General features: G+C 47.7%; 1 protein-coding gene across 4 annotated transcripts in view; it reads right to left on the reverse strand.

The window, feature by feature from the left end:
• The window catches only part of LOC147102975 (uncharacterized), a 164,691-nt gene that overhangs the window by 124,650 nt on the left and 12,918 nt on the right, over positions 1-27,123 (reverse strand). For all 4 annotated transcript variants that reach the window (XM_085963981.1, XM_085963979.1, XM_085963977.1 and 1 more), the window contains exons 3-4: positions 15,354-15,683; positions 13,214-13,519 (exon numbers count right to left, since the gene is read on the reverse strand). In XM_085963981.1, coding sequence (XP_085820107.1) covers positions 13,214-13,519; positions 15,354-15,683 — 636 coding nt within the window. The remainder of the gene's footprint in view (positions 1-13,213; positions 13,520-15,353; positions 15,684-27,123) is intronic.

The following is a 27,123-nucleotide window of genomic DNA, read 5'->3' on the forward strand; positions in this document are numbered from 1 at the left end:
CCTGCATACTAACCTTTTGAGTTTCGTCAGCTCTTGGCATTTCAGGGCGTCGTAGTGATAGCATTGGGGATTGCTCATTTGTAGGTGATTCCAAAATTTGGTGGCTCTTTTTTGGATAGTGATTATTAATGGATATTGGCCTAGTTCCGCCCTGCATGCATTGTTTACTGTTTTCCTTTGAGTCCGGAGGATACTTTTACAGAATTCTGCATGTAGGATCTCAATTGGGTGTTTGTCCCATTTTGCGAATTCTTGTTGAGTTAGCGGTCCCCATACTTCACTGCCATAGAGTGCAATTGGTTCAATTACTGATTTGAAAATTTTGAGCCAAATGCTAATTGGGATTTCTATTTGGATTGATTTTTTGATGGCATAGAAAGCCCTTCTTGCTTTCTCTTTCAGTTCATTCACAGCCAGTTTGAAGTTTCCCGTAGAACTGATTTTTAAGCCCAAGTATGTGTAGTTAGTGGTTTGTTCAATTTTGGTTGTTCCTACTGTGAAATTTATTTTGGGTCCCTGATGTTTGGATCTTTGCTGGAACACAAGGACTTTGGTTTTTTGGGGATTTATTGTCAGGGCCCAAGTCTGGCAGTACGACTCCAGCAGGTCCAGGTTTTGCTGTAGTCCCTCTTTAGTAGGTGACAGCAGAACCAGGTCGTCTGCATAGAGGAGGAATTTAACCTTGGATTCATATAGGGTGAGGCCGGGTGCTGTAGATTGTTCAAGTAGTTTTGCCAATCCATTTATGTAAATATTAAAGAGTGTCGGTGAGATTGGCGAGCCCTGCGTCACCCCCCGCCCCTGTGGGAAGTATTTTGTTTGTTTGTCTCCAATTTTAACTGCACATTTGTTGTTTGTATACATTGATTTAATTACATCATATGTTTTCCCTCCTACCCCACTTTCGATAAGTTTCAGGAATAAACCGTCATGCCAGATGGAGTCGAAAGCCTTCTGGAAATCTACAAAGCATGCGTAGATTTTGCTTTTGTTATGGTGAACGTGTTTGTCAATTAGGGTCTGTAGGGTGAAGATATGATCGGATGTTCTATAGTTTGGCAGGAATCCAATTTGGCTTTTACTCAAGACATTGTGCTCCTCAAGGAAGTTTATAAGTCTTTTGTTTATGATGCTACAGAATACCTTCCCCAGGTTACTGTTTACACAGATGCCTCGATAGTTGTTTGGGTCGATTTTGTCCCCACTTTTGTATATGGGCGTTATGAGTCCTTTGTTCCAGATATCAGGGAAATAACCGACACTCAGAACCAAGTTGAAGAGTTTTAGGATAGCCAGTTTCATTTTGTTGTCTGTGTGTTTAATCATCTCGTTTAGTATGCCGTCTGTCCCGCAGGCTTTTCCTAGTCGCAGGTCCTTGAGTTTTTCAAGAAGTTCTTTTTCTGTTATTATGGCGTCCAGCGGGTTTTGGTTATCTTTTATGGCCATTTCTAGCTTTTCCAGTTTTTTGCATATTTGGTGTTGCTCTGGTCTTAGTGTGTTTTTCTGGTATAATTTTTCAAAGTGGTTTACCCATGTGTCCCCATTTTGAATGGCCAAATCGTCGTGTTGTTTTTTGTGTAGTGTTTTCAAGTTTTCCCAGAAACAATTGGAATCAATGGATTCCTCCATGGAGCTGAGTGTATTCTTAATATATTGCTCTTTTTTGGTTCTGAGTGTGTTTCTGTATTGTGTTAGTGTCTGACAATAAGTAAGGCGTAGTTCCTCGTTTTCTGGATGTCTGTGTTTTTGGTTTGATATTTTTCTAAGTTTTTTCCTCATGTTATGGCAATCTCGGTCAAACCATTTTTCATAGTTTTTTGTTTTGGGTTTGTTCTTGCGAGCTTTCAAGTTTGCATTTGTTGCCAAATTATCAAAAATATTGTTTAGTTTACTAACTGCCCGGTTTACGCCTTCTTTATTGTGAGTGTATATGTTATCCAGAAAGGTGTCTAAGAGAGCTTGAGTTGATGCATTGCTAATTGTTTTCTGGTATTTTTCCGTGTCGTTTCTGGCCCATCTGTACGATTTTTTGGTGTTGTACAGTTTACTGGGTTGTGTTTCTATGTTGTTTGTTTCTGTCTTTTTGAGATACATAGTAATTTGGCTGTGATCTGACAGTGTTGTTTGTGGTTTGACTGTGAATGCTCTGAAAGAGGATGGGTCTAAGTCTGTAATCATATAGTCTACTGTGCTGCAGCCAAGAGGTGAGCAATAGGTCGATCTTCCTAGGAGGTCTCCTATGAACCTACCATTGACAATGTACAGACCCAGGTTTCGACAGAGCTGTAGTAGCTGTTTTCCGTTGGTATTTGACTGCTTGTCGCAGTTATGCCTGTATGGAAGGGAAGGGATGTCAAAGTGGTTATTCCCGAAAACGTAATTGTTTCCCTGATTATTGGTGAAGTCTGGTTCTTCGCCCGTTCTTGAATTGAGGTCCCCACAGATCAACACGTTCCCCTGGGCCTGGTATTGGATAATTTCCCCCTCCATGTTGGAGAAGGTGTCCTCTTTGTAGTACGGGGAATCGATTGGAGGGATATAAAGTGCGCAAATGTAAACATCTTGGGTGTTTGAGATAATCTCCCTCTCAAGTTTGAGCCACATATGGTTTTCGCCCTTTTTTATAAATTTGATGTAATTCTTAAGTTCTGTTTTAAACCAGATCAGTATGCCTCCGGAGTCTCTGCCTTGGGTTACACGTGGTAATTTATTGGAGGGGACCACTAGCTCAGTGTACCCTTGGGGACAGCCAGTGTGTCCTTTTCCTTTATACCAAGTTTCCTGTAAAATGATAATATCTAGGTCTTTAGTTTCATCTATGAACTCTGGGGTCCTACTTTTCACTTCTCGCAGTGAAGAGCGTAGACCTTGGATATTCCAGGTCGAAATATATAAGGATTTCATGTTAAGTTTGATCTTTTACTATGATAGGTTAAAGAGTGGTACGTGTTTGTCGTGTCTAAGTGTGGGAAAAAAAAGATCACATCAGTTGTCTACAAAAGTTAATACAATTTGGTTACAGTTCTTTCTATTAATTAGTCCTTGATCCATAAGGCGGAAGTAGATGCTGCTGCACATCTGCTTATTGTCTGAGGTATTGCGTACGTCCTGTGCATCTCTCCCTCTGTCTGGCTGGGAGCAGTCCTATTCCCCTGTGGGACAGGAGTGGTGCAGGTCTGATATTGTTGTTTTGCATGGGGATCCTCTCTGGTCTCGGTTGGTGTGTTGGTGGTCCTTGTAGTGTTCCTGATATGTACCCCGCTGATCTCTGGTGGTCGGGGGGGGGGGGGTCCTCTTGGAGTCTGGGTATGGACCCGGTTAAAAGCGACGTCCTTCAGGGCTTTAGCAAAGATCGATATTCTTTGCCTTTGGATGTGGACGTGGTCGTAAAGACATTCCTCATCGAGGGTGGGGTGTTGGGCCAGGTGTACGTTGTGGTTTGATTCGCAGTCTCTTGCTATGCTGGCATTTATCTCATGAATTGTGTTGTTGTTGAAGTCTGTTCTCGGCAATATTGTGGAAACAGTGATTCTAGTGTTTGGAAATGTACTGCTTGCTTTCCTAATCATTGCTCTGAGCGATGTTGCTACCTCTTTCTGTTGGGTCTTTAGGTCATTTGTGCCCGTGTGTATTATTATGTGTTGGGGGGAGCCTAATCTGGCTTTGGTCAGCCATCCCATGGCTCTGTTTGTTGTTGGGCACCAGATCTTTTCTACTTTACTTCTAGGGAATAGCTTTTTCTCCCATAGAAATTTCCCATTTGAGTCTATGAGTATTACGACGTCAGCCTTGTTTGTGTTTACTGTCTGGTGGCTTTCGCTTGGACTCATAGTGTGTGTGCTGGGCTGGGGTGTCTGGTGTGTGCGTACCTCTTGTGAGCGGCCCGCTTGTGGTTCCACGGTGGTGGGGGAAGATTGCGAATCAGTATGCTGGTCGGTCTGTGTGGCACCCCTTGTATTGTGTGTCTGTTGCTTTTGTTCCGTGTGGGAGTGCAGCTGTTCCGTCTGGCTCTGTCTTGTCTTATCTCTAGCCTCTGGTTGCTGGTCTAATGGTGTTATCTCTCCTCGATGGCTCTCTTCTTTTTCCTGCAGCTCTTTCACCTGATTCCTAAGTAGATTCACCTGGTTCTCAAGTAGCTTCAGCTCTCTCTTGTGTCTCTCCCTCTCCTGATTTTGATCGTCATTCATTTTGAGGAAGTCCTCTCTAAGTTTAACCATCTCTATCTCTAATTGATTAAATTTATCTTTTGGTTGTATCTGGCTGTGTGATCCCGGGGTATGTGTCTGGTCGGCCCTGGAAGGCTCACTCACTTCCTGGCTAGGCTGGTCGGCCCTGGAGGGCTCACTCACTTCCTGGCTATGCTGCTCTTCTCTTGGTGAGCTGGGAATGGTAGGGGGACTATGTGTGGCTTCCTCCCTGGTAGTTATGCTGGGGTTTGTCAGTTGTATCGTGTGGCTGTGGTTCCCCGGGGTTAGTGTCTGGTTTGAACTGTGTGGCTCGTTCACCTCCTGACCAGGCAGATTTTCTCCTGGTAAGTTGTCAATGTTGGGGGGAGTGCGGGCCACTCTGGGGCTGTTCCTTCCCCCCTTAGTTAATTTTTTCAGTGTCCTGAAGGCTGTTGCAAATTTGTCGAGGTTGCCTTGCACTAATATTGTTCCGGTATTGTACGCGTTGACCGTCGTAGTTGAACTGTCTCCTGGTGTGTTAATTTTCATTATGGACCCATTTGCGGTATTATCTAGCTTAACATTGGTATAGTGTGATTTTATTGCTGTGATCCAAGCCACTGGCTGATCTGAGTAGAAAATGAGGTTACTTTTTGTCCCATTGTTGTAACAGTCAGCAAAAAGTGTTTCTGGTTTTTCTCTCATCTGCTCATGCTTGATCGCTTTTATAGCTTTTTTTGCGGTGTTGGGGGGAATCTGGAAGCGGGGCTGTTGTGGATCTTCTGATTCGCTCATTTTTGGTAAAGTATTGTTGATCTTAGAATAAGCTTTTCTGGGGCCCCGGGTTTGGTGTTTCCCTCTCCCTGTTCGCGAACTTCCCGGTCCCCCTCTCCGACCCCGTGGTCCCTGGGCCTCGGCTTCTGGGTTCACCCTTCTCAGGTCTGGGTCTGTGAGCCGCTGTTTCCCGGTGCCTTCGGGCTGTTCCCCTCCCCCTCAGAGGTCTCTGTGCCTCTGTCTCGGCCTGGCTCCTCGGGCCTTTCCCTGGCTTCAGTCTCCCTCCCTGGGCCCTGTACTCACAGTCTTGGTTTGCTTCTGGAAGCCTTCTGGTTGCTCCCCTTCTCCTCAGAGGTCTCTGGGCCTGGCTCCTCGGGCCTTTCCCGGGCTTTCTAGCCCAGCCGCCGTTCGGGTGCTGGACTGCGGCCGTCGCTCGGGTGCTGGACTGCGGTCGTCGCTCGGGTGCTGGACTGCGGCCGCCGATCGGGCCGTGTCTCGTTCGCCGCTTGGGCTCCCCGAGTCAGCTCGTTCCGGCTGCCGCTGAGTCTCCGTGCGGCCTCCCCGATTCGCCTCGTTTCCCGAAGCGGCCTCCCCGAGTCTCCTCGCTCCGGCTGCCGCTGCGTCTCCGTGCGGCCTTCGCGCCTCGGTTCCCGATGCGGCCGAGTCACCTCGCTTCTGCTGCTGCTGTGGCCCCGTGCGGCCGCTGTTCTTTGGTTTGTATATTTTTTTTTTCTCCCTTATTTCTTTTTTTTCTTTGGCTTTTTTTTTTCTAATTTCCTCTGGGTTTTTTTCCCTTTGGTGGTCTCTTTGGTGCTCTTTTCCTTCCTTACTTAATCTAGACTAAACTAAACTTAAACTTAACTAAACAAACTAAACTAACTTAACTAGAACTAAATTTAACTTTAAAACCTTTTTAAACTTGAAATGAACCTTTTTTTCCCCCCACTTTAAACACTAAAAATTCAGCAGCCCATCTTCAGCGTGTGTATTCACTCTGTCTGGCTGACACCCTACCCCCCTCTCCCACACACTACCCCCCTCTCCCAATTCACAATTCACAATTCAAATCGCTTTATTGGCATGATAAGTTACATCTTATGTTGCCAAAGCATCAAAATACATTTATGGTTTAGCACATAAACGCAGTTCTATTCATACAGTGTATAAACAGGTATATCCCTGAGTGTATAAATATACATTCGCATTGTTTATATATATTCTTTTCTTAGTTTACTGGTTGTCCCTCTGTTCATGGCAAGCTGTAACATAGTGTGCCGCCAGTGTTATACAGCTTCTCTCCTCTCCCAGTAGGAATGGGAGTTTTTGGTTGTCATTCAGATTTCTGAAATCAGGGCATATTTGTGAGAATTTTTGGTAGAGATTCTCCCTGATGCCCTGATATTTTCCACAAGCTGTGAGGAAGTGCATCTCTGTCTCCACCACTCCCTGACTGCAGTGAGAGCATATCCTGTCCTCTCTTGGCAGCCTGGTCTGCCTGTGTCTGCCTTTTTCGATCGCTAGGCTATGTTCGCTAAGTCTGTACCTTGTCAAGGTTCTTCTCAGTTTGTTATCCTTTACCATGGTCAGGTAATCAGCTATGTTGTATTGTCTGTTTAGGGCCAAGTAGCAATTGAGTTTGCTTTGGGTTTTTGTTGTTTCTGCCCAATATGTCAGATATTTTTCCTTTTGCTTAGCGACGATTGTGTTGGGTCGAATTCTTTGTGTTACCCTGTCACTGTCCTGGGGCTGGTTATTGTTAGTATTGTTAGTAGTTACTTCACTGAGTCCCAGGACTAGTTGACTGAGGGTATTCTTCTTTATGGTCAGCTCTTGGCATTTCAGGGCGTCGTAGTGATAGCATTGGGGATTGCTCATTTGTAGGTGATTCCAAAATTTGGTGGCTCTTTTTTGGATAGTGATTATTAATGGATATTGGCCTAGTTCCGCCCTGCATGCATTGTTTACTGTTTTCCTTTGAGTCCGGAGGATACTTTTACAGAATTCTGCATGTAGGATCTCAATTGGGTGTTTGTCCCATTTTGCGAATTCTTGTTGAGTTAGCGGTCCCCATACTTCACTGCCATAGAGTGCAATTGGTTCAATTACTGATTTGAAAATTTTGAGCCAAATGCTAATTGGGATTTCTATTTGGATTGATTTTTTGATGGCATAGAAAGCCCTTCTTGCTTTCTCTTTCAGTTCATTCACAGCCAGTTTGAAGTTTCCCGTAGAACTGATTTTTAAGCCCAAGTATGTGTAGTTAGTGGTTTGTTCAATTTTGGTTGTTCCTACTGTGAAATTTATTTTGGGTCCCTGATGTTTGGATCTTTGCTGGAACACAAGGACTTTGGTTTTTTGGGGATTTATTGTCAGGGCCCAAGTCTGGCAGTACGACTCCAGCAGGTCCAGGTTTTGCTGTAGTCCCTCTTTAGTAGGTGACAGCAGAACCAGGTCGTCTGCATAGAGGAGGAATTTAACCTTGGATTCATATAGGGTGAGGCCGGGTGCTGTAGATTGTTCAAGTAGTTTTGCCAATCCATTTATGTAAATATTAAAGAGTGTCGGTGAGATTGGCGAGCCCTGCGTCACCCCCCGCCCCTGTGGGAAGTATTTTGTTTGTTTGTCTCCAATTTTAACTGCACATTTGTTGTTTGTATACATTGATTTAATTACATCATATGTTTTCCCTCCTACCCCACTTTCGATAAGTTTCAGGAATAAACCGTCATGCCAGATGGAGTCGAAAGCCTTCTGGAAATCTACAAAGCATGCGTAGATTTTGCTTTTGTTATGGTGAACGTGTTTGTCAATTAGGGTCTGTAGGGTGAAGATATGATCGGATGTTCTATAGTTTGGCAGGAATCCAATTTGGCTTTTACTCCCTCTCTCCCACACACTCCCCCCCCCCCCCCTCCCTCACACACACTCCCCCCCCCTCTCCCTCACACACACTCCCCCCCCCCTCTCCCTCACACACACTCCCCCCCCCCCTCTCCCTCACACACACTCCCCCCCTCTCCCTCACACACACTCCCCCCCTCTCCCTCACACACACTCCCCCCCTCTCCCTCACACACACTCCCCCCCTCTCCCTCACACACACTCCCCCCCTCTCCCTCACACACACTCCCCCCCTCTCCCTCACACACTCCCCCCCCCTCCCTCACACACACTCCCCCCCTCTCCCTCACACACACTCCCCCCCTCTCCCTCACACACACTCCCCCCCTCTCCCTCACACACACTCCCCCCCTCTCCCTCACACACACTCCCCCCCTCTCCCTCACACACTCCCCCCCCTCTCCCTCACACACACTCCCCCCCCTCTCCCTCACACACACTCCCCCCCTCTCCCTCACACACACTCCCCCCCCCCTCTCCCTCACACACACTCCCCCCCCTCTCCCCCCCCCTCTCCCTCACACACTCCCCCCCTCTCCCTCACACACACTCCCCCCCTCTCCCTCACACACTCCCCCCCCCTCTCCCTCACACACTCCCCCCCCTCCCCCTCACACACACACTCCCCCCCTCTCCCTCACACACACACTCCCCCCTCTCCCTCACACACACACTCCCCCCCTCTCCCTCACACACACACTCCCCCCCTCTCCCTCACACACACACTCCCCCCCTCTCCCTCACACACACACTCCCCCCCTCTCCCTCACACACACACTCCCCCCCCTCTCCCTCACACACACACTCCCCCCTCTCCCTCACACACACTCCCCCCCTCTCCCTCACACACACTCCCCCCCCCTCTCCCTCACACACACACTCCCCCCCTCTCCCTCACACACACACTCCCCCCCTCTCCCTCACACACACACTCCCCCCTCCCTCACACACACTCCCCCCCCTCTCCCTCACACACACACTCCCCCCTCTCCCTCACACACACACTCCCCCCCTCCCTCACACACTCCCCCCCTCTCCCTCACACACACTCCCCCCCTCTCCCTCACACACACACTCCCCCCCTCTCCCTCACACACACTCCCCCCCTCTCCCTCACACACACACTCCCACCCCTCTCCCTCACACACACACTCCCCTCCCTCTCCCCCTCCCCCTCTCCCTCCTTTCCTTTCTCTCCCTGCCTCCCCTCTCCCTCGGTAGCGCCTCAGGCCCAGCCGGACTCACCTCGGTAGCAGAACGGAGTCAGTCCGACAACGGGAGGCCGGGTGCACAGCGCTCCGAAGCGAGCCCGGGGTTCCTGCTGGTGAACACGGCGGGCCTTTGGACCCGGTTGGCCGGGCGGCAGACTCCCGCCTTTCGCTGCAGACTCCAGTGTCCGATTGCGATCGGGGACAGCTGTTTGAAAAGCGCCGGTTTTGCCGGTCCCGCACTCACGGCGAGAGGGGGAAGTAGAGAGAGAGAGAGAAAGGAGAGAGAGGGAAGAGGAGAGAGAGAGAGAGAGAGAGAGAGAGAGAGAGAGAGAGAGAGAGAGAAAAGAGGAGGAGAGCGAGAGTGGGAAGAGGAGAGAGAGAGAAAAAGAGAGAGAAAAAGAGAGAGAGAAATTTTTTGAGCTTCAGGCCTGCCTGCAGCGGGCGGAGAGCAGCCCCGAGTCCCCCCTGCGCGAGGGTGAGGAGGAGGGGGGGACGGCGGCGGTTAGAGCGGAACGCTGAACTCGAGGCCCAGGCTTCCCGCGCTGCTAGGCCGCGGCTTCGCGCATCCACTACAATAAAGAGATTCCTAAATATTAAAGTTCAGGTTTTGAAGCACCCCATAGCTAAGAAGACAACTGCACAAAAGAACCTAACGGGGTACACACAGAAAGTGTGGGGAAAAAAATCGTTAAGAATCAAGATGGCGGCCACTCACCTCGGTTCAGAATGATAAGGCCCGCCCACACACGCACCAATTGGTCAACCTTCAGGTCACTGAACTGTAGGATTGGTCAATCGTCAAGTCACTCAACACTCAACTGTAGGATGGCCCGCCCGCACGCGCAATGAACCCGCCCCCGTGACGCAGCGATTGGTCAACCGTCGGTCAACTGTCAGGTCGCTCGACCGTACGATTGGTCAACCTTCACGTCACTCAATGCTAATGAGCAAATGAGCGGAACGTTTCCCATTTAATGAGCGGAATTTTGAACGTTTTTTGGATACGGTGGGCACAATTTTTGTCTGACGGAAAAGTAATTACGCTTATGACCGTTCCGGAATCGTAAGCTTTCTTTTGATGTAACGCGCGTGTAGGTACGCTCTGTAACTTTCGAATGTATAGAGAACGGACAGACAGGCAGACAGAAGAGCAATTATATATAGATACTAATAATCTTACAACTTTTTGAATTCGAAGTTCCTGTGTCCACATTATAAACAGAGAATAATCAAACTTGTTACACCCTCCTTCTAGAGGATTACAAAAACTTGTATTTAAATAGCCCCTTTAACGTAGTAAAATGTCCCAAGGCACTTCACAGGAGTATTTTAAGACAAAAAATTTGACACCGATCCACAGAAGGGTAAATTGGGCAGGTGACCAAAAGCTTGGTCAAAGAGGTAGGTTTTAAGGAACGTTGTGGAGCGATTACAATCAGGGATGCTCAAGAGGATAGAATTAGAGGAGCGCAGATATCTCGGGGGATTGTGGGGCTGGAGGAGATTACAGAGATAGGGAGGGGCGAGGCCATGGAGGGATTTGAACACAAGGATGAGAATTTTGAAATCGAGGCGCTGCTTAACCGGGAGCCAATGTAGGTCAGCGAGCACAGGGTTGATGGGCGAACGGGACTTGGTGAGAGTTAGGACACGGGCAGCCGAGTTTTGGATGACCTCAAGTTTACGTAGGGTGGAATGTGGGAGGCCAGCCAGGAGTGTGTTGGAATAGTCAAATCTAGAGGTAACAAAGGCATGGATGAGGGTTTCAGCAGCGGATGAGCTGAGGCAAGGGTGGAGACGGGCGATGTTACGGAGGTGGAAATAGGCGGTCTTTGTTATGCTGTGGATATGTGGTCAGAAGCTCATTTCAGAGTCAAATATGACACCAAGGTTGCGAACAGTCTGGTTCAGCCTCAGACAGATGTTAGGGAGAGGGATGGAGTCAGTGGCTGGGGAACAGAGTTTGTGGCGGGGACCGAAAACAATGGCTTCGGTCTTCTCAATATTTAAATGGGAGAAAATTTTTGCTCATCCAGAACTGTATGTCGGACAAGCAGTCTGGCACTTTAGACACCATGGAGGGGTCAAGAGAAGAGGTAGTGAAGTAAGCCGAGTGTCATCAGCGTACATATGAAAACTGACAGTGTTTTCGGATGATGTCGCCAAGGGGCCATATGTAGATGAGAAATAGGAGGGGGCCAAGGATAGATCCTTGGGGGACACCAGAGGTAACGATGCGGGAGCGGGAAGAGAAGCCGTTGCAGGTGATTCTCTGGTTACGATTAGATAGATAAGAATTGAACCAGGCGAGTGCAGTCCCACCCAGCTGGACGACGGTGGAGAGGCGTTGGTGATGGATGGAGTGGTCAACCGTGTCAAAGGCTGCAGACAGGTCAAGGACGAGGAGGGATAGTTTACCTTTGTCAGTCACAAAGGATGTCATTTGTGACTTTGATGAGAGCCGTTTCAGTACTGTGGCAAGGGCGGAAACCTGATTGGAGGGATTCAAACATGGATTTGCAGGAAAGATGGGAACGGATTTGGGATGCGATAAAACGTTCAAGGACTTGAGAGGAAAGGGAGGTTACAGCACAATCCCCTTACAAAAGGAAGTTTCTATTATGAATGTGGATGTATAGGAATTTATAATTGGAATATATAAAATAAGGACAGAATGTATAACTTCAAAAAAGTAACTGAAAACTTAATTATGTCTGCATGAATTATCTCCTGGCCCTTAACCCTGCTTCACCTGAAGACTACACGGTAGTTTCCACTCCTCATGTGCAACACCATGGGAGATTAACTAATGCACAGTTCATTTTTGCAAGCTATATACAAGATTACTAAATGCTATATTGCCATCTAGTGGTAGATCAATCCTGAATAAATCTTTACATTTTTAATTGAATGGATAAAGTAAACCGACAAACAAAAACACCTTGAACAACAGAAAACGCTGGAAAAACTCAGCAGGCCAGGCAACATCCGTGGAGAGAGGAACAGTGTTAACGTTTCAGGTCGAAACCCTTCCGAAACATTAACTCTGTTTCTCGCTCCACGGATGTTGCCTGGCCTGCTGAGTTTTTCCAGCGTTTTCTGTTGTTATTTCGGATTTCCAGCATCCGCAGTATTTTGCTATCTGTAAGAACACCTTGAATCCGATTGCTTTGCCAATTTTGACGACTTCATCTCGAAAGTGCCGACGCTTGCTGGGGTACAATTCCATGGGGGTCACTTGCCAGCTGGTACACCGCCCTCCCAAAGTGGGCACTACACACATCCAAGCTTTGGCAGGCCATCTCACAGCCGAGCCATATCCTGCCCTCACTTGACATGCACACTTACAAGAAAATGTTGCTGGATAACAATCAGGAGTGGGAAGATTTTTCAGTGGTCGTTCGGAGCACCCCTTCTGCTGCTACCAGCTGAGATCAACCAACTCTCAATAACTGTGCGCAGTTCTGGTCTCCATATTGCAAAAAAGGATATAGAGGCACTGGCGAAGGTGCAAAAAAAGATTTACAAGGATGATACCAAAACTTTGTGGAATCTTGACTTGCGCAAATTGACTTCTGTGTTTGCCTACAGAACAGCAATGCGTTTCAAAAGTAATTCATTGGTTGTGAAGCACGTTAGGATGTCTCGAGGATGCGATATGGTGCTATACAAATACAAGTTATTTCTTTAACTTCAGAATCAAATCCTAATCTAAAGTAAAAAAAAGAACTGCCATTTATATAGCGCATTTCACCACCTCAGGACGTCCCAAAGCGCTTTACAGCCAATTAAGTAGTTTTTGAAGAGTAGTCACTATTGTAATGTAAGAAACACGGCAGCCAATTTTGCACACAGCAAAATTGTAAAGTCATAATGACCAGATAATTTGGTATTTTTAAGTGGTGTTGGTTGAGGAATAAATAATGGCCAGGATAACATTTGGGGGGGGGGGGGGGGGGGAGAAATCAGCTGCTCTTTGAATAGTTCCGAAGGATATTTTACATTCACCCGAGAGGGCTTGGTTTAAGGCTGGATATAAATATCAAATAGTATGAGGAGGCAGATACACAAAACTTGGGCTCTATAGTAGGTGGTGTATAGCTCCAACACAACACTTGCAATTCATGAAATATTTTATATTATATAACCAGATTGTATTACCTGCTGACTGAGTTTTAGACAAACCAAAAGAGGTTTCTGGAATGTGATGGATTCTTTTTCCTGTTCCTGTCATTTTACACAGAAGTTTGGCTTTGACAGTAAATCCTTTTCCAGTGGGTATTAGTTCCAGAATGTCACTCATCGATTCCACCATGGCTTGTAACGTCTGGAACCTGTAGTCTGATGCTTTCAACTGCTTCTGATATTTTCTTCGATAAATCTTGCGCATTTTCTTTAAACAAATGCCTTCGGGGAAAAGACTGAAAAGCTGCAGCAACTCATCCTTCAATATCTCTTTCTGACCCACTGTGCAAAAGAAAGATCTTTTCAGAAAGGAGTTAAGCTGAACACCCGATTTAAAACCCTGGTCTCTAAAAATTTTTAATAACCGAGTATGAAAGGTCGCTGTCTCATATTAAACGAGAGAAAAAAAGAGCCAATTTCTACAGACTGGCATAGTTTTCTGCAAATCCCCTTATTCCTTCCTTGACCACAGGCTTACGATCAACCCATGTACCACATCCCCTCTTCTGACAGCTCACGTCAGGCTCCGACCTCCAAAAACACCCTCACCCAATAGTATCCATGGCCTAGCTGATTCTGGATATACAAAAGCAGCAAAATATCAATATTTATAATTGTCCACATTTTAATACTAAATCTTTATTTAATGTGCCATTTTGATTTCCCCTCTACTGCACTGATCATTTTATTTTCTCAAAAAAGATTTTTATCTCTCATCCTGAATACAATGACTCCTCAGTGGGGTACAGCTCTACGAGTCTTTGCCCATTATATGCGTACGAGCCTTAAATATGTGAATATCAGCAGAATATTTCACTTTAGGGACATCACAGCAAAGCCCAATCCTGTTCCCGCCAGATGTCAACATAGCACACTTTCCAATCGCTGGATAGCAATCAGAAGTGGAATCTTAGCCTATTTTGCCCTCCCTAACCCAAGGGCACTAAAGGCAAACTGTAGCCTCTCTATCGTCTCTCTATAAACTCAATACTGAATTGGGAATTGAAAAGAACAAAAAGACTTGCATTTATATAGTGCCTTTCACGACCACTGGACATCCCAAAGCGCTTTACAGCCAATGAAGTACTTTTTTAAAGTTGTAATGTAGGAAATGCAGCAGCCGCTTTGCGCACAGCAAGCTCCCACATACAGCAACGTAATAAGGGCCAGATAATGTTTTAGATGTTGATTGAGGTTTAAATATTGGCCCCAGGACACCAGGGAGAACTCCCCTGCTCTTCTTCGAAATAGTGGCCGTGGGATCTTTTACGACCACCTGAGAGAGAGCAAATGGGGCCTCGGTTTAACGCCTCATCTGAAAGACAGCACCTCCGACTGTGCAGCACTCCCTCAGCACTGCACTGGGTGCGTCAGCCTGGATTTTGTGCTCGAGTCTCCGGAGTGGGACTTGAACCCACAACAATCTGACTCAGAGGTGAGAGTGCTGCCCACTGAGCCACGGCTGAGCTACTTATTAGGGAGATTTACTGAGCCATCGAGGAAACCTGTAAACTCTACCATCCTCGTTGCACAGCCACAAGAAGATTTGATAAATGGATTAGCCTGGAGGAACAGATTGTTGGTGGACTAATTTGCTATGCAATAATTATGCATTTATCCAGTTTTCCACCAGGATTTAGTCACTGCCAAACTATCGCTGGAGGAAAGGGAAATACTTTGATCGGGTCAGTACTATCTGGAGATGGAAAAGGCAATTAAAACATTTCCACTAATGTATTTACCCATCCTAATGCCCTTATCATTTTTTGCCCTCCTCATACTTCCCCCAGGTACCATTATTGTCAAAGAAGGAAGGTAAGATACATCTGGTCATCCCAGCTTGCATCAACCTGCCTTCCCAATTTTCCTTTCTTATGGTGGAAGCAGCACCCCTATTCCACACTTTCCTAATAGCAAGGCAAAGATCAGGATCTCACATACTCAAATCCACATATTAACATTTCTGGCGAAAGATCATCGACCTGAAACGTTAACTGTTTCTCTCTTCACAGATGCTGCCTGACCTGCTGAGTATCTCCAGCAGTTTCTGTTTTTATTACTAACATTTGTAGCCTGGGCTTATTGTTGTTTCTAAATAAACAGTTTTGTTTCTTACCCTGATGCAGATCAGGAGCCCGCATTTGGATTTGAGATAGATTGACCAGGGGCAACTTTTCCAACATGCCGTTGGACGGACAGCTGTTCTCTGCTGATCCTGCCCCACCTGCTGGATTAATAATTAACTTTTGTCCGTCATTATGCAGGCTGACCACATCCTTCATTTGCTCCACCATGCTTGATAGAGAGTGAAACCCATAATCTGACAGCTGCAATGATCTCTTGTACATCTGCAGGTAGAGGCTGGACAGCTGAGATAATGGAAAGCCTTCAGGGTGAGCACGGCACAGCATAGATATTTGTTGCTGCAGCAAATCCATTTTATCAACTGCAAGGAAATCAAAGAAGTTATTAATACAGTTTAATTGGCCAAGTCAGGCATACGATTCTCCCTCCCAGATCGATTGGATTAACATGTTGCCATTTGGTCTCTCGCTCTTATATTCACAGGTCTAGATAAACCGTCGCCTGAAAGGGTTTGTACTTGGTCAGTAACATTTTAACACAAAAGGGAAAAAATGCAACTTTTATCTATTGTGGGACGTTTTCAATTTTATATTATATCTGAAGTCTCGTTTTATAGTATATCTGCCTAAGAGGAGATATCTGAAGTCTCATGGACACCCATTTCAGGTCTCTGTCCTCCCTCCTCCCTAGCTGCTCCAGAAACACAGGTAGAAGGTCCAACCTGTGAAAACTGTGTGTGTGTGAAGATCAGGCCCAGTGCACCAGATGTAGTCAAAGTGACGTATGATTAATGGACTTCTTTAGGCCCCAGAAGCTTTGGGTTGTCACAAAGCCTTAATTTATTCTGTTTATTGTAAAATAAACCAGTAAACTCAGTACAGTAGAATGCAACCAGCCCAAACGTTTACCTACATAACAATGGCTACACTTAGTGATTCATTGGTTGTGAAGCATTTTGAGATCCAAGAATGCGATAATGTGTTATATGAATGCAAGTTTGTTCTTCCTTAAGAAAGAAAGACTTGCATACAACACCTTTCACGACATCCCAGAGCGCTTTACAGCCAATTAAGTACTTTTGAGTGTAGTCATTGTTGCAATTTCCAAGGCAACCGGCAGACAGCAGGGCTGGGAGAGAGAGAGGGAGGTGACAATAGGGAAATAAATATTTGTACGATAGCAAAATACTGCAGTTGCTGGAAATCCGAAATAACAACAGAAAATGCTGGAAAAACTCAGCAAGCCAGGCAACATCTGTGGAGAGAGAAACAGAGTCAATGTTTCAGGTCGAAACCCTTTGTCTTGACTCTATTTCTCTCTCCACGGATGTTGTCTGGCCTGCTGAGTTTTTCCAGCATTTTCTGTTGTTATAAAGAAATATTTGTATTTGTATAGCGCCTTTCACGACCTCAGGGCGTTCCAAAGCACTTTACAGCCAATGAAGTTGATACGCTTATCAATTACTCCATAAAAGACGATGAATCAGGAAGGTGATGAAAAGGCTTTTATTAACTAGAGAACAGAGCATGCCTCTCGTGGGTGGCTGGTTCCAAGAAGGAAGTGAGTCGGCGAAACCCCCACCTTTATACCTGGTCATGTGGGCGGAGTCAGCTGAGGCATGCCTTGGTACACAGCGCCACCCAGAGGTAACAATATACAATAACAGTGGTTTACCACATTCACCCCTTGTTTAAAATTAAGTCCGGCGGGGTGAAGGGTACTACAAGTTCGTGTAGTTAAGTCTATCAGGAGGCCTTGTCTGACGTCCTGATCGTCGTGGTGGCGGCGGCGGTGTTGCAGCATCCAACGTCGGATCTGGTGTCTGGGTGGTCAACGAAGGGTCCTGGGGCTCCGGCATGTCGTCTACAGGGGTTGGATTGGGAGGGGTGGTGGGGGATAACGGTGGTAGTTCAGGGGTACCCGAGGGTGCGAGATCTCGTATGGAGACCGTGTCCTCCCGCCCGTCTGGGTATGTCACCCAGGCATACTGGGGGTTGGCGTGTAGGAGGTGCACCCTCTCGACCAGGGGGTCCGTTTTATGGGTCCTTACGTGCCTCCGCAGTAGGACGGGCCCAGGAGAAGTCAGCCATGCCGGTAGCGAGGTTCCCGATGTGAACTTCCTGGGGAAAACGAACATTTGCTCATGAGGGGTGGCATTAGTGGCAGTACAAAGCAGTGACCGGATGGAGTGGAGCGCCGCAGGGAGGACCTCCTGCCAGCGAGAGGTCGGAAGGCCCTTAGATTTTAAGGCTAAGAGGACGGCCTTCCAAACCGTCGCGTTCTCTCTTTCCACCTGGCCGTTCCCCCGGGGGTTGTAGCTGGTGGTTCTGCTCGTAGCAACACCTCTCGCTAGCAGGTACTGCCGAAGTTCGTCGCTCATGAAAGATGAGCCCCTGTCGCTATGTATATAGCTAGGGAACCCGAACAAGGCGAAGAGGTCATTCAGACATTTGATGACCGTGGTACTGGTCATGTCTGGGCAAGGGATGGCAAACGGGAAACGGGAGTACTCATCAATTATGTTGAGGAAGTACACATTGCGGTCAGAGGAGGGGAGGGGCCCTTTAAAATCGACGCTCAGGCGCTCGAAGGGGCGAGTGGCCTTGATCAGGCTTGCTCTGTCCGGCCTATAAAAGTGCGGTTTGCACTCGGCACAGATTTGGCAGTTCCTGGTCATGGTCCTGACCTCCTCGATGGAGTAGGGCAGGTTACGGGATTTGATGAAATGGAAGAACCTGGTGACCCCCGGGTGGCAGAGGTCATTGTGGAGGGTCTGCAGTCTATCAACCTGCGCGTTGGCGCATGCACCACGTGATAGGGCGTCTGGGGGCTCATTTAGTTTCCCGGGCCGGTACAAGATATCATAATTGTAGGTGGAGAGTTCGATTCTCCACCTCAAGATCTTGTCGTTCTTGATTTTGCCCCTCTGCTTATTATTAAACATAAAAGCTACTGAACGCTGGTCAGTGAGCAGGGTAAACCGTTTTCCGGCCAGGTAATGCCTCCAGTGACGCACCGCTTCCACAATAGCCTGGGCCTCCTTTTCGACAGAGGAGTGTCGGGTCTCGGGGCCCTGGAGGGTCCTTGAGAAAAAGGCCACGGGTCTGCCCGCCTGGTTAAGGGTCGCAGCTAGGGCGAAGTCGGATGCATCGCTCTCCACTTGGAAGGGGATCGACTCATCCACTGCGTGCATTGTGGCCTTCGCGATATCGCTCTTGATAAGAGTGAAGGCTGCACACGCCTCTGGTGTCAGGGGGAAGGAGGTGGATTTGATGAGGGGTCTAGCTTTGTCTGCATAGTGGGGAACCCACTGGGCATAGTAGGAGAAAAACCCCAGGCATCTCTTCAGTGCTTTTTGGCAGTGGGGGAGGGGTAGCTCCATTAGGGGGCGCATTCTGTCCGGGTCGGGCCCGATGACTCCGTTCTCCACCACGCAGCCGAGAATGGCGAGGCGTTTGGTGCGAAACATACATTTCTCTTTATTGTACGTTAGGTTCAGCCGTTGGGCCGTACGGAGGAATTTTTCTAGATTAACGTCATGGTCCTGCTGGTCGTGGCCACAGATGGTGACGTTATCCAGATAGGGAAAGGTGGCCTGCAGCGCGTTCTCGTCAACCATCCGGTCCATCTCCCTTTGGAAGACCGAAACCCCGTTGGTGACGCCGAAGGGAACCCTAAGGAAGTGGTAGAGGCGGCCGTTCGCCTCGAAGGCAGTATACTGGCGGTCCTCATGGCGGATGGGGAGCTGGTGGTATGCTGACTTAAGGTCAATGGTGGAGAATACTTTGTATTGCGCAATCTGGTTGACCATATCAGATATGCGAGGAAGGGGGTATGCGTCCAGCTGAGTGTACCGGTTTATGGTTTGGCTGTAGTCAATGACCAGGCGGCGTTTATCAGTGGTTTTAACGACTACAACCTGGGCTCGCCAGGGGCTAGTGCTCCCTTCGATAATGCCCTCCTTCAAGAGCCGCTCCACCTCAGAGCTAATGAAAGCTCTGTCCCCGGCGCTGTACCGCCTGCTCTTGGTAGCGATGGGTTTACAGTCGTGGGTGAGGTTAGCGAACAAGGGAGGGGGGGGACTTTTAGTGTGGAAAGGCTGCAGGTGGTTTGCGGCGGGCGATTTAAAAGGTGTTGGTTGCAGACTGTGAGTGGGGGGAGGGGTCCACCGTATGCTAATGTGACACTTTTAAGGTGGCACTGAAAATCCAACCCTAGCAGCACGGCAGCGCAGAGACGGGGCAGGACTAGAAGTTTAAAATTTTTATATTCTGTGCCCCCAACCGAAAGGGTCACCACACAGTAGCCGCCGACGTCCATTGAATGGGACTTGGACGCCATAGAAATCCGATGGCGCGTCGGCAGGACCGTGAGGGAGTGGCTACGTACCGTGTCTGGGTGAATAAAACTCTCTGTGCTCCCGCTGTCGATTAGGCAAGTGGTGGCGCGGCCGTTTACCGTGATATCCATCATGGAGCTGGATAGATGATGAGGGAGGGCTTGATCCAGCGTAACGGAGGCCAGTGTATGGCTTAGTGAGTCGGTATGGTTGTCCGACGAGACGGTGGTCGAGTCCGGAGACGAAGTGGCGGTTGAGTGCGGCGAATAAAATGGCGGCGGCCATGCGGCCGGAGGTGCACAAAATGGCGGATAAGATGGCTGCCCCCATGGTTCGCACGCGGCGCTGCTGGCGTTCGCTGGTTTCCCCCTGCAGGCATTGGCGTAATGGCCTTTCTTCCCGCAGCCCGAGCAGGTAGCGGTCTTAGCCGGGCAGTGCGCTCTAGGGTGTTTTAACTGGCCACAGAAATAGCATTTTTGGGCCTGGTTACGGGGCATCGCTGCGGTTCTTACCGGGGGCGGCTGTCCCAGTTGATTTCGGGACATCGCTGCAGCAGTTGGTGCCGGGGGCAGCGGTCCCATGTCCCACGGTCGCGATGGCCATGGCGCGGCGCCGTTACGTGAGTATGCTTCGAGGTTTCGGTGGGCCGCATCTAGCGAGAGCGCAAGGGCTACGGCCATCTTCAGGTCGAGCTCCTTGCTTTCGAGCAGTCTCTGCCGGGAGTAGTCGGACTGGAGGCCCCTGACGAAGGCATCACAAGTAAGTCCCTCCGCGTGCCCCGCAGCCGTTACCTCCTTACAGTCGCAGTCTCTGCAGAGTGTCTGTAACGCCCGTAAAAATGCCTCTACCGATTCCCCCGGTTGCTGCCTGCGGGATCCCAAGAGGTGTCTGGCGTAAATCGTGTTCACTCGGCGCGTGTATTGCCCTTTTAGTAGTTCGAGGGCCGCCGTGTACGTAGTAGCGTCCCGGATGAGCGTATATACTTGAGGGCTCACCTGGGCGGTCAAAACTTTTAGTTTGTTCTCCTCCGATGTCACGGCGGAGGCTCCTAGGAAGGATTCAAAGCAGCTCAGCCAGTGTTCGAAATTGGTTGATGAACCCGCTGCTTGAGGGTCGAGGTCCAGGCATGCCGGTCTGAGGGCTCGCAGCAACGCCTGCTGTTGTTGCTGTTCAGGTGTCGCCATTTTACTTCTAGTTAATAAAATTGATACGCTTATCAATTACTCCATAAAAGACGATGAATCAGGAAGGTGATGAAAAGGCTTTTATTAACTAGAGAACAGAGCATGCCTCTCGTGGGTGGCTGGTTCCAAGAAGGAAGTGAGTCGGCGAAACCCCCACCTTTATACCTGGTCATGTGGGCGGAGTCAGCTGAGGCATGCCTTGGTACACAGCGCCACCCAGAGGTAACAATATACAATAACAGTGGTTTACCACAGAAGTACTTTAAAAAAAAAGTGTAATCACTGTTGCAATGCAGGAAACACAGCAGCCAATTTGTGCACAGCAAGCTCCCACAAACAGCACTGTGATAATGACAATGCATCCTACGAAACCCAGGCAGAGAGGACCTGCGGGAAGGAAGGAGGAGGACAGTAGCAGTATGTTTGTGTGTGTGTGTGTTAGGTCGTTGTAGCAGAGCCTGGCCTCCAATTGTCTTGGATTCCCCTGCCATTGGACCAAGACCTTGCTCTGTCAAGCCCGTGTGGTAGCTGGTGTGCAACGGCCACCCCACGTTAAAAGAATTCACACACAGGCATCTTCCACCCTAAGAATGTAGTGTAATGATCATTCTTAGTCTGTACAGGATTTGTAATTTGAATTGGGGGGAAGGGGGGCAGTTTTAAAAAGAGTACTCCATACTGATGTGGGATACTGATGAAATCTTTTGTCAGCTTGAGTAGTTTATTTTGTAGGTGATTTAAAATGCATATCAGCCTTTATCTAGAATAGAAACAGAAAATGCTGGAAATACTCAGCAGGTCAGGCTGCTTCTGTGGAGAGAAGTTAACGTTTCAGGTTGATGACCTCTCATCAGAACTGGAAAAAGTTAGAGACGTAACAGATTTTAAGTAAGTGCAGGGGCAGGAAAAGGGGAGGAAAGAGCGAAAGAGAAGGTCTGTGATAGGCAGGAGTGATTAAATGACAAAAGGGATGATAGTACAAAGCAAAAGGAGATGGTAATGGCACAAGAAAAGAAACAAAAGGCAAGTCTAGAAGAGGTGTAAATGGGAATGGTAGAAACATCAACAGCTGCCACGTGAAAAGATAGGGCCGAGGTTATTGTCTGAAATTGTTGAACTCGACGTTGAGTCCAGAAGGCTGTAACGTGCCTAATCGAAAGAGGCTGTAACGTGCCTAATCCTCGAGCTTACGCTGAGCTTCGTTGGAACAGTGCAAGAGGCTGAGGACAGAATTTATCTACAAATGTATATTTTAAAAGCACTAGTAAATTAAGTCACAGATCATCTTCGCTCCCTTAAGTCCAAGACACGCAGACTTGAACTGATATGGCAGACAATTGGTCTAGCCATTCACCGCCAGATTGGAAAGCATCATCGAGTACGGCTCTCGTCTGCCAAAACTGCTCACTATTCCAGAATCATTCTGGAATGCAAAGATAAACCCCAGCTTCTATTCTCTACTGCTAACCGTCTTCTTAAACCCCTCTCCCCTGTCTCCTCCAACCTCACCTCCAACAAGTGTGAGGAGCTGATGGACTTCTTTGACTCTAAGATTGAGACCATCCGATCAGCTGCCTCTGCCACTTCCCTTCTTTCCCCAGCCCACTGGGCCAAACCTCCAACGTTCCCCCCTGCCCTCGCCCTGAACTCGCATCTTTCTACAGTTTCTCTCCGATCTCCTCTCATGACCTCTCCGTGCTTATCTTGTCCACGAGATCCACTTCTTGTTCCCTCGATCCTATTCCCACTAAACTGCTGACCACCCAACTTCCTTTTCTGGCTCCCATGTTAGCTGACATTGTTAATGGTTCTCTCTCAAGTACATAAGAAATAGGAGCAGGAGTAGGCCAATCGGCCCCTCGAGCCTGCTCCGCCATTCAATAAGATCATGGCTGATCTGATCCTAACCGCCAATCCACTAACACAGGACTATCTCCTGAATCGAACAGGATTAGACACACGAAACAGGAGCAGGATCAGGCTACACGGCCCCTGGGCCCGCTCCGCTACCCACAGGGCCATGACCGATCCGAACCTAGACTCATGTCCAAATTCCTGCCCGCTCCCCGTAACCCTTAATTCCCTTTTCTTCTAGGAAACTGTCTATTTCTGTTTTAAATTTATGTAATGATGTAGCTTCGACAGCTTTTTGGGGCAGCATATTCCATGGACCTACCACCCTCTGAGTGATGTAGTTCCTCCTCATCTCAGTTTTGAAAGAGCAGCCCCTTATTCTAAGACTATGCCCCCTAGTTCTAGTTTCACCCATCATCGGGAACATCCTCCCCGCATCCACCCGATCCAACCCCTTCACAATCTTATATGTTTCAATAAGATCGCCTCTCATTCTTCTGAACTCCAATGAGTAGAGTCCCAATCTACTCAACCTCTCCTCATATGTCCATCCCCTCATCCCGGGATTAACCGAGTGAACCTTCTTTGTACTGACTCGAGAGCAAGTATGTCTTTTCTTAAGTATGGACACCAAAACTGTATGCAGTATTCCAGGTGCGGTCTCACCAATACCTTGTACAACTGAAGCAATACCTCCCTATTTTTATATTCTATCCCCCTAGCAATGAAAGCCAACATTCCATTGGCCTTCTTAATCACTTGCTGCACCTGCATACTAACCTTTTGAGTTGCGTGCACCAGGACCCCCAGATCCCTTTGTACTTCAGTACTTTCCAGTTTCTTGCCATTAAGATAATAACTTGCTCTACGATTTTTCCTGCCAAAGTGCATAACCTCACACTTTCCAGTATTGTATTCCATCTGCCAAATCTCTGCCCACTTACTTAGCCTGTCTATGTCCCCTTGCAGGTTTTTTATGTCCTCCTCACTCACTACTTTCCCTCCCGTCTTAGTATCATCTGCAAACTTTGATATGTTACACTCGGTCCCCTCCTCCAAATCGTTAATATAGATTGTAAAGAGTTGGGGACCCAGCACTGACCCCTGCGGAACACCATTGGTTACTGATTGCCAGTCTGAGAATGAACCATTTATCCCAACTCTCTGCCTTCTGTTAAGATAGCCAATCTTCTATCCATGCCAGAATATTACCCCCAATCCCGTGATTTTTTATCTTAAGCAATAATCTTTTGTGTGGCACCTTGTCAAATGCCTTTTGGAAGTCTAAATACACTACGTCCACTGGTTCACCTTTATCCACCCTATATGTTACTTCTTCAAAGAACTCCAGCAAATTTGTCAAACATGACTTCCCCTTCATAAAACCATGCTGACTTTGTCCTATTAAATTATGATTATCCAAATGTCCTGTTACTGTCTCCTTAATAATGGACTCCAAAATTTTACCTACCACAGATGTTAGGCTAACCAGTCTATAGTTTCCAGCCTTCTGTTGACTGCCCTTTTTAAATAAGGGTGTTACATTAGCAGTTTTCCAGTCTGCCGGGACCTTTGCTGAGTCCAGGGAGTTTTGGAAGATTATTACCAATGCATCCACAATCCCTACCGCCACTTCCCTCAAGACACTAGGATGTAAGCCATCAGGTCCAGGTGATTTATCCGCCTCGAGTCCTATTATTTTACCGAGTACCACTTCCTTAGTGATTTTGATCGTGTTTATCTCCTCCCCCCCTATAGCCCCCCGCTTGTCCAGTGTTGGGATATTCTTGGTGTCCTCTACTGTAAAGACTGATACAAAATATTCATTCAGTGTTTTTGCCATCTCTATATTTCCCACCATTAATTTCCCGGTCTCATCCACTAAGGGACCAACATTTACTTTAGCCACCCTTTTTCTTTTGATATAACTATAAAAACTCTTACTATCTGTTTTTATATTTTTTGCTAATTTACTTTCATAATCTATCTTCCCTTTCTTAATCAATGTTTTTGTTATTTTTTGCTGTCTTTTAAAGTTTTCCCAATCCTCTATCCTCCCACTAGATTTGGCTACCTTATACGCCCTTGCTTTTAGTCGAATACTATCCTTAATTTCTTTACTTAGCCACGGATGGCTGTCTTTTCTTTTACACCCTTTTCTTCTCAGTGGAATATATATTTTTTGGAAGTTGTAAAATAACTCCTTAAATGTACACCACTGATCATGTATCGTCTTATCCTTTAATCTATTTTCCCAATCCACTTTACTCAATTCCGCTCTCATACCTTCATAGTCTCCTTTATTCAAGCTTAGCACGCTTGTTTGAGATCCAACCTCCTCACCCTCTAATTAAATATGGAATTCAACCATGTTATGGTCACTCATTCCCAAGGGGATCCTTTACTCGGACATTTTTAATTAATCCTGTCTCGTTATACAGGACTAGATCTAAGGTTGCTTGCCCCCTGGTCGGTTCAGTTACATACTGCTCAAGAAACCCATCCCTAATACACTCAATGAACTCATCCTCAAGGCAGCCCTGCCCAATTTGATTTGTCCAATTAATATGACAGTTAAAATCCCCCATAATTATAGATGTTCCCTTATTACAAGCCTCAACTATTTCCTGATTGATACTCCGTCCAACCGAGTTGCAACTGTTCGGAGGCCTATAGACTACGCCCACTAGTATTTTTTTCCCCCTTATTATTCCTTATCTCCACCCAAACTGTTTCATTATCCTGATCTTTTGACCCAATATCATTTCTCTGTATTACAGTGATTCCTTCCTTTATTAACATAGCCACCCCACCTCCCCTTCCTTCCTGGTCGTTAAATAACCTGGTACAGGTAGACTATCCTTTATCCGAAAACGTCGGGACCAGCCGAGTTTCGGATAAAGGAGAATTTCGGATTTCGGAAGGTGGGTCGGCGGGGGTCCGCGCGCACGACTTACGCTGACGCTCAGCGTAAGTCAGTCGGGGTCGGCGGGGGTCCATTGGGTGAGTTCAATTGCTCATCAGCCTTAAGGTCACAACACTGGCTTTCTTTCTCTAAATATGAATCGGTAAGTCCACTGAGACGTTAGGATATTGTGGCTCCCGTGTTATTTTCATGCTCTTTCTGAAGCGGGGGGGTCGGCGGTTGTCGGGGCCGGCGGGGTCTGCGGGGGGGTCGGCGGTTGTCGGGGTCGGCAGGGGGGTCGGCGGTTGTCGGGGTCTGCGGGGGGGTCGGCGGTTGTCGGGGTCTGCGGGGGGGGGGGGGTCGGCGGTTGTCGGGGCTGGCGGGGTCGGCGGTTGTCGGGGCCGGCGGGGGGTCATGCGCACGACTTACCCTTTATCCGAACTTCCGAAACCGGAACCCTCTAAAAACCGAAGGTTTTTTCGTTCGTACGCACGACTTACGCTGAACGAAAAAACCTTTGGTTTTTAGAGGGTTTCGGTTTTCGGAAGTCCGGATAAAGGGTAGTCTACCTGTATGTTTAATTCCCAGGCATTGTCACCCTGCAGCCATGTTTCTGTAATGGCCACAAGATCATACCCATATGTAGCTATTTGTGCCATTAACTCGTCTATTTTGTTACGAATGCTACGTGCATTCAGATAGAGAACTTTCAAATGTGTTTTGTGACACTTAGTTCCTGCTTTTGCCCTTTTTATTACTTTACCTTTTACTCCATACCTTCTGCCCCTTCCTGACACGCTCTGGTTTTTAATTTCCCCACTGCTACCTAAGTCTATGACCTTCTCTGTTGTCATTTTTATTATTTGCTCTCTAGGAACCTCCCCCCCACTAGTTAGTTTAAAGCCCTCTCTACAGCCCTAGTTATATGATCCGCCAGGACTCTAGTCCCAGCACTGGCCAAGTGAAGCCCGTCCCAACGGAACAGCTCTCTCCTGCCCCAGTACTGGTGCCAGTGTCCCAGGAAGCAAAACCCATTTCTCCCACACCAGTCTTTGAGCCACGCATTTAACTCTCTTATTTTATTTGTCCTAGCCAAATTCGCTCGTGGCTCAGGTAATAATCCAGACCCTTGAGGTTCTGTTTTTTTAAATTTGACCCCTAGCTGCTCATACTCCTTTAACAGAACCGGCTTCCTAGTCCTATCTATGTCGTTTGTACCAACATGGACCACGACGACTGGATCCACCCGCCCCCACTGCAAGTTTCTTTCCAGCCCAGAGGAGATGTCCTTAACTCTGCCGTCATCACCCCTCTCCTCAAAAAACCAACCGTTGACCCCTCCGTCCTTGCAAACTACCGCCCCATCTCCAACCTCCCTTTCCTCTCAAGTCCTTGAACGGGTTTTTGCCTTCCAAATCCACGCCCATCTTTCCTGGAACTCCATGTTTGAATCCCTCCAATCAGGTTTCCGCCCCTGCCACAGTACCGAAACAGCGCTCATCAATGTCACAAATGACAT

This window comes from Somniosus microcephalus, chromosome 21 (assembly GCF_052327205.1).
Source record: "Somniosus microcephalus isolate GS21.2 chromosome 21, FLI_Smic_1.0, whole genome shotgun sequence".
Lineage (NCBI taxonomy): Eukaryota > Metazoa > Chordata > Chondrichthyes > Squaliformes > Somniosidae > Somniosus > Somniosus microcephalus.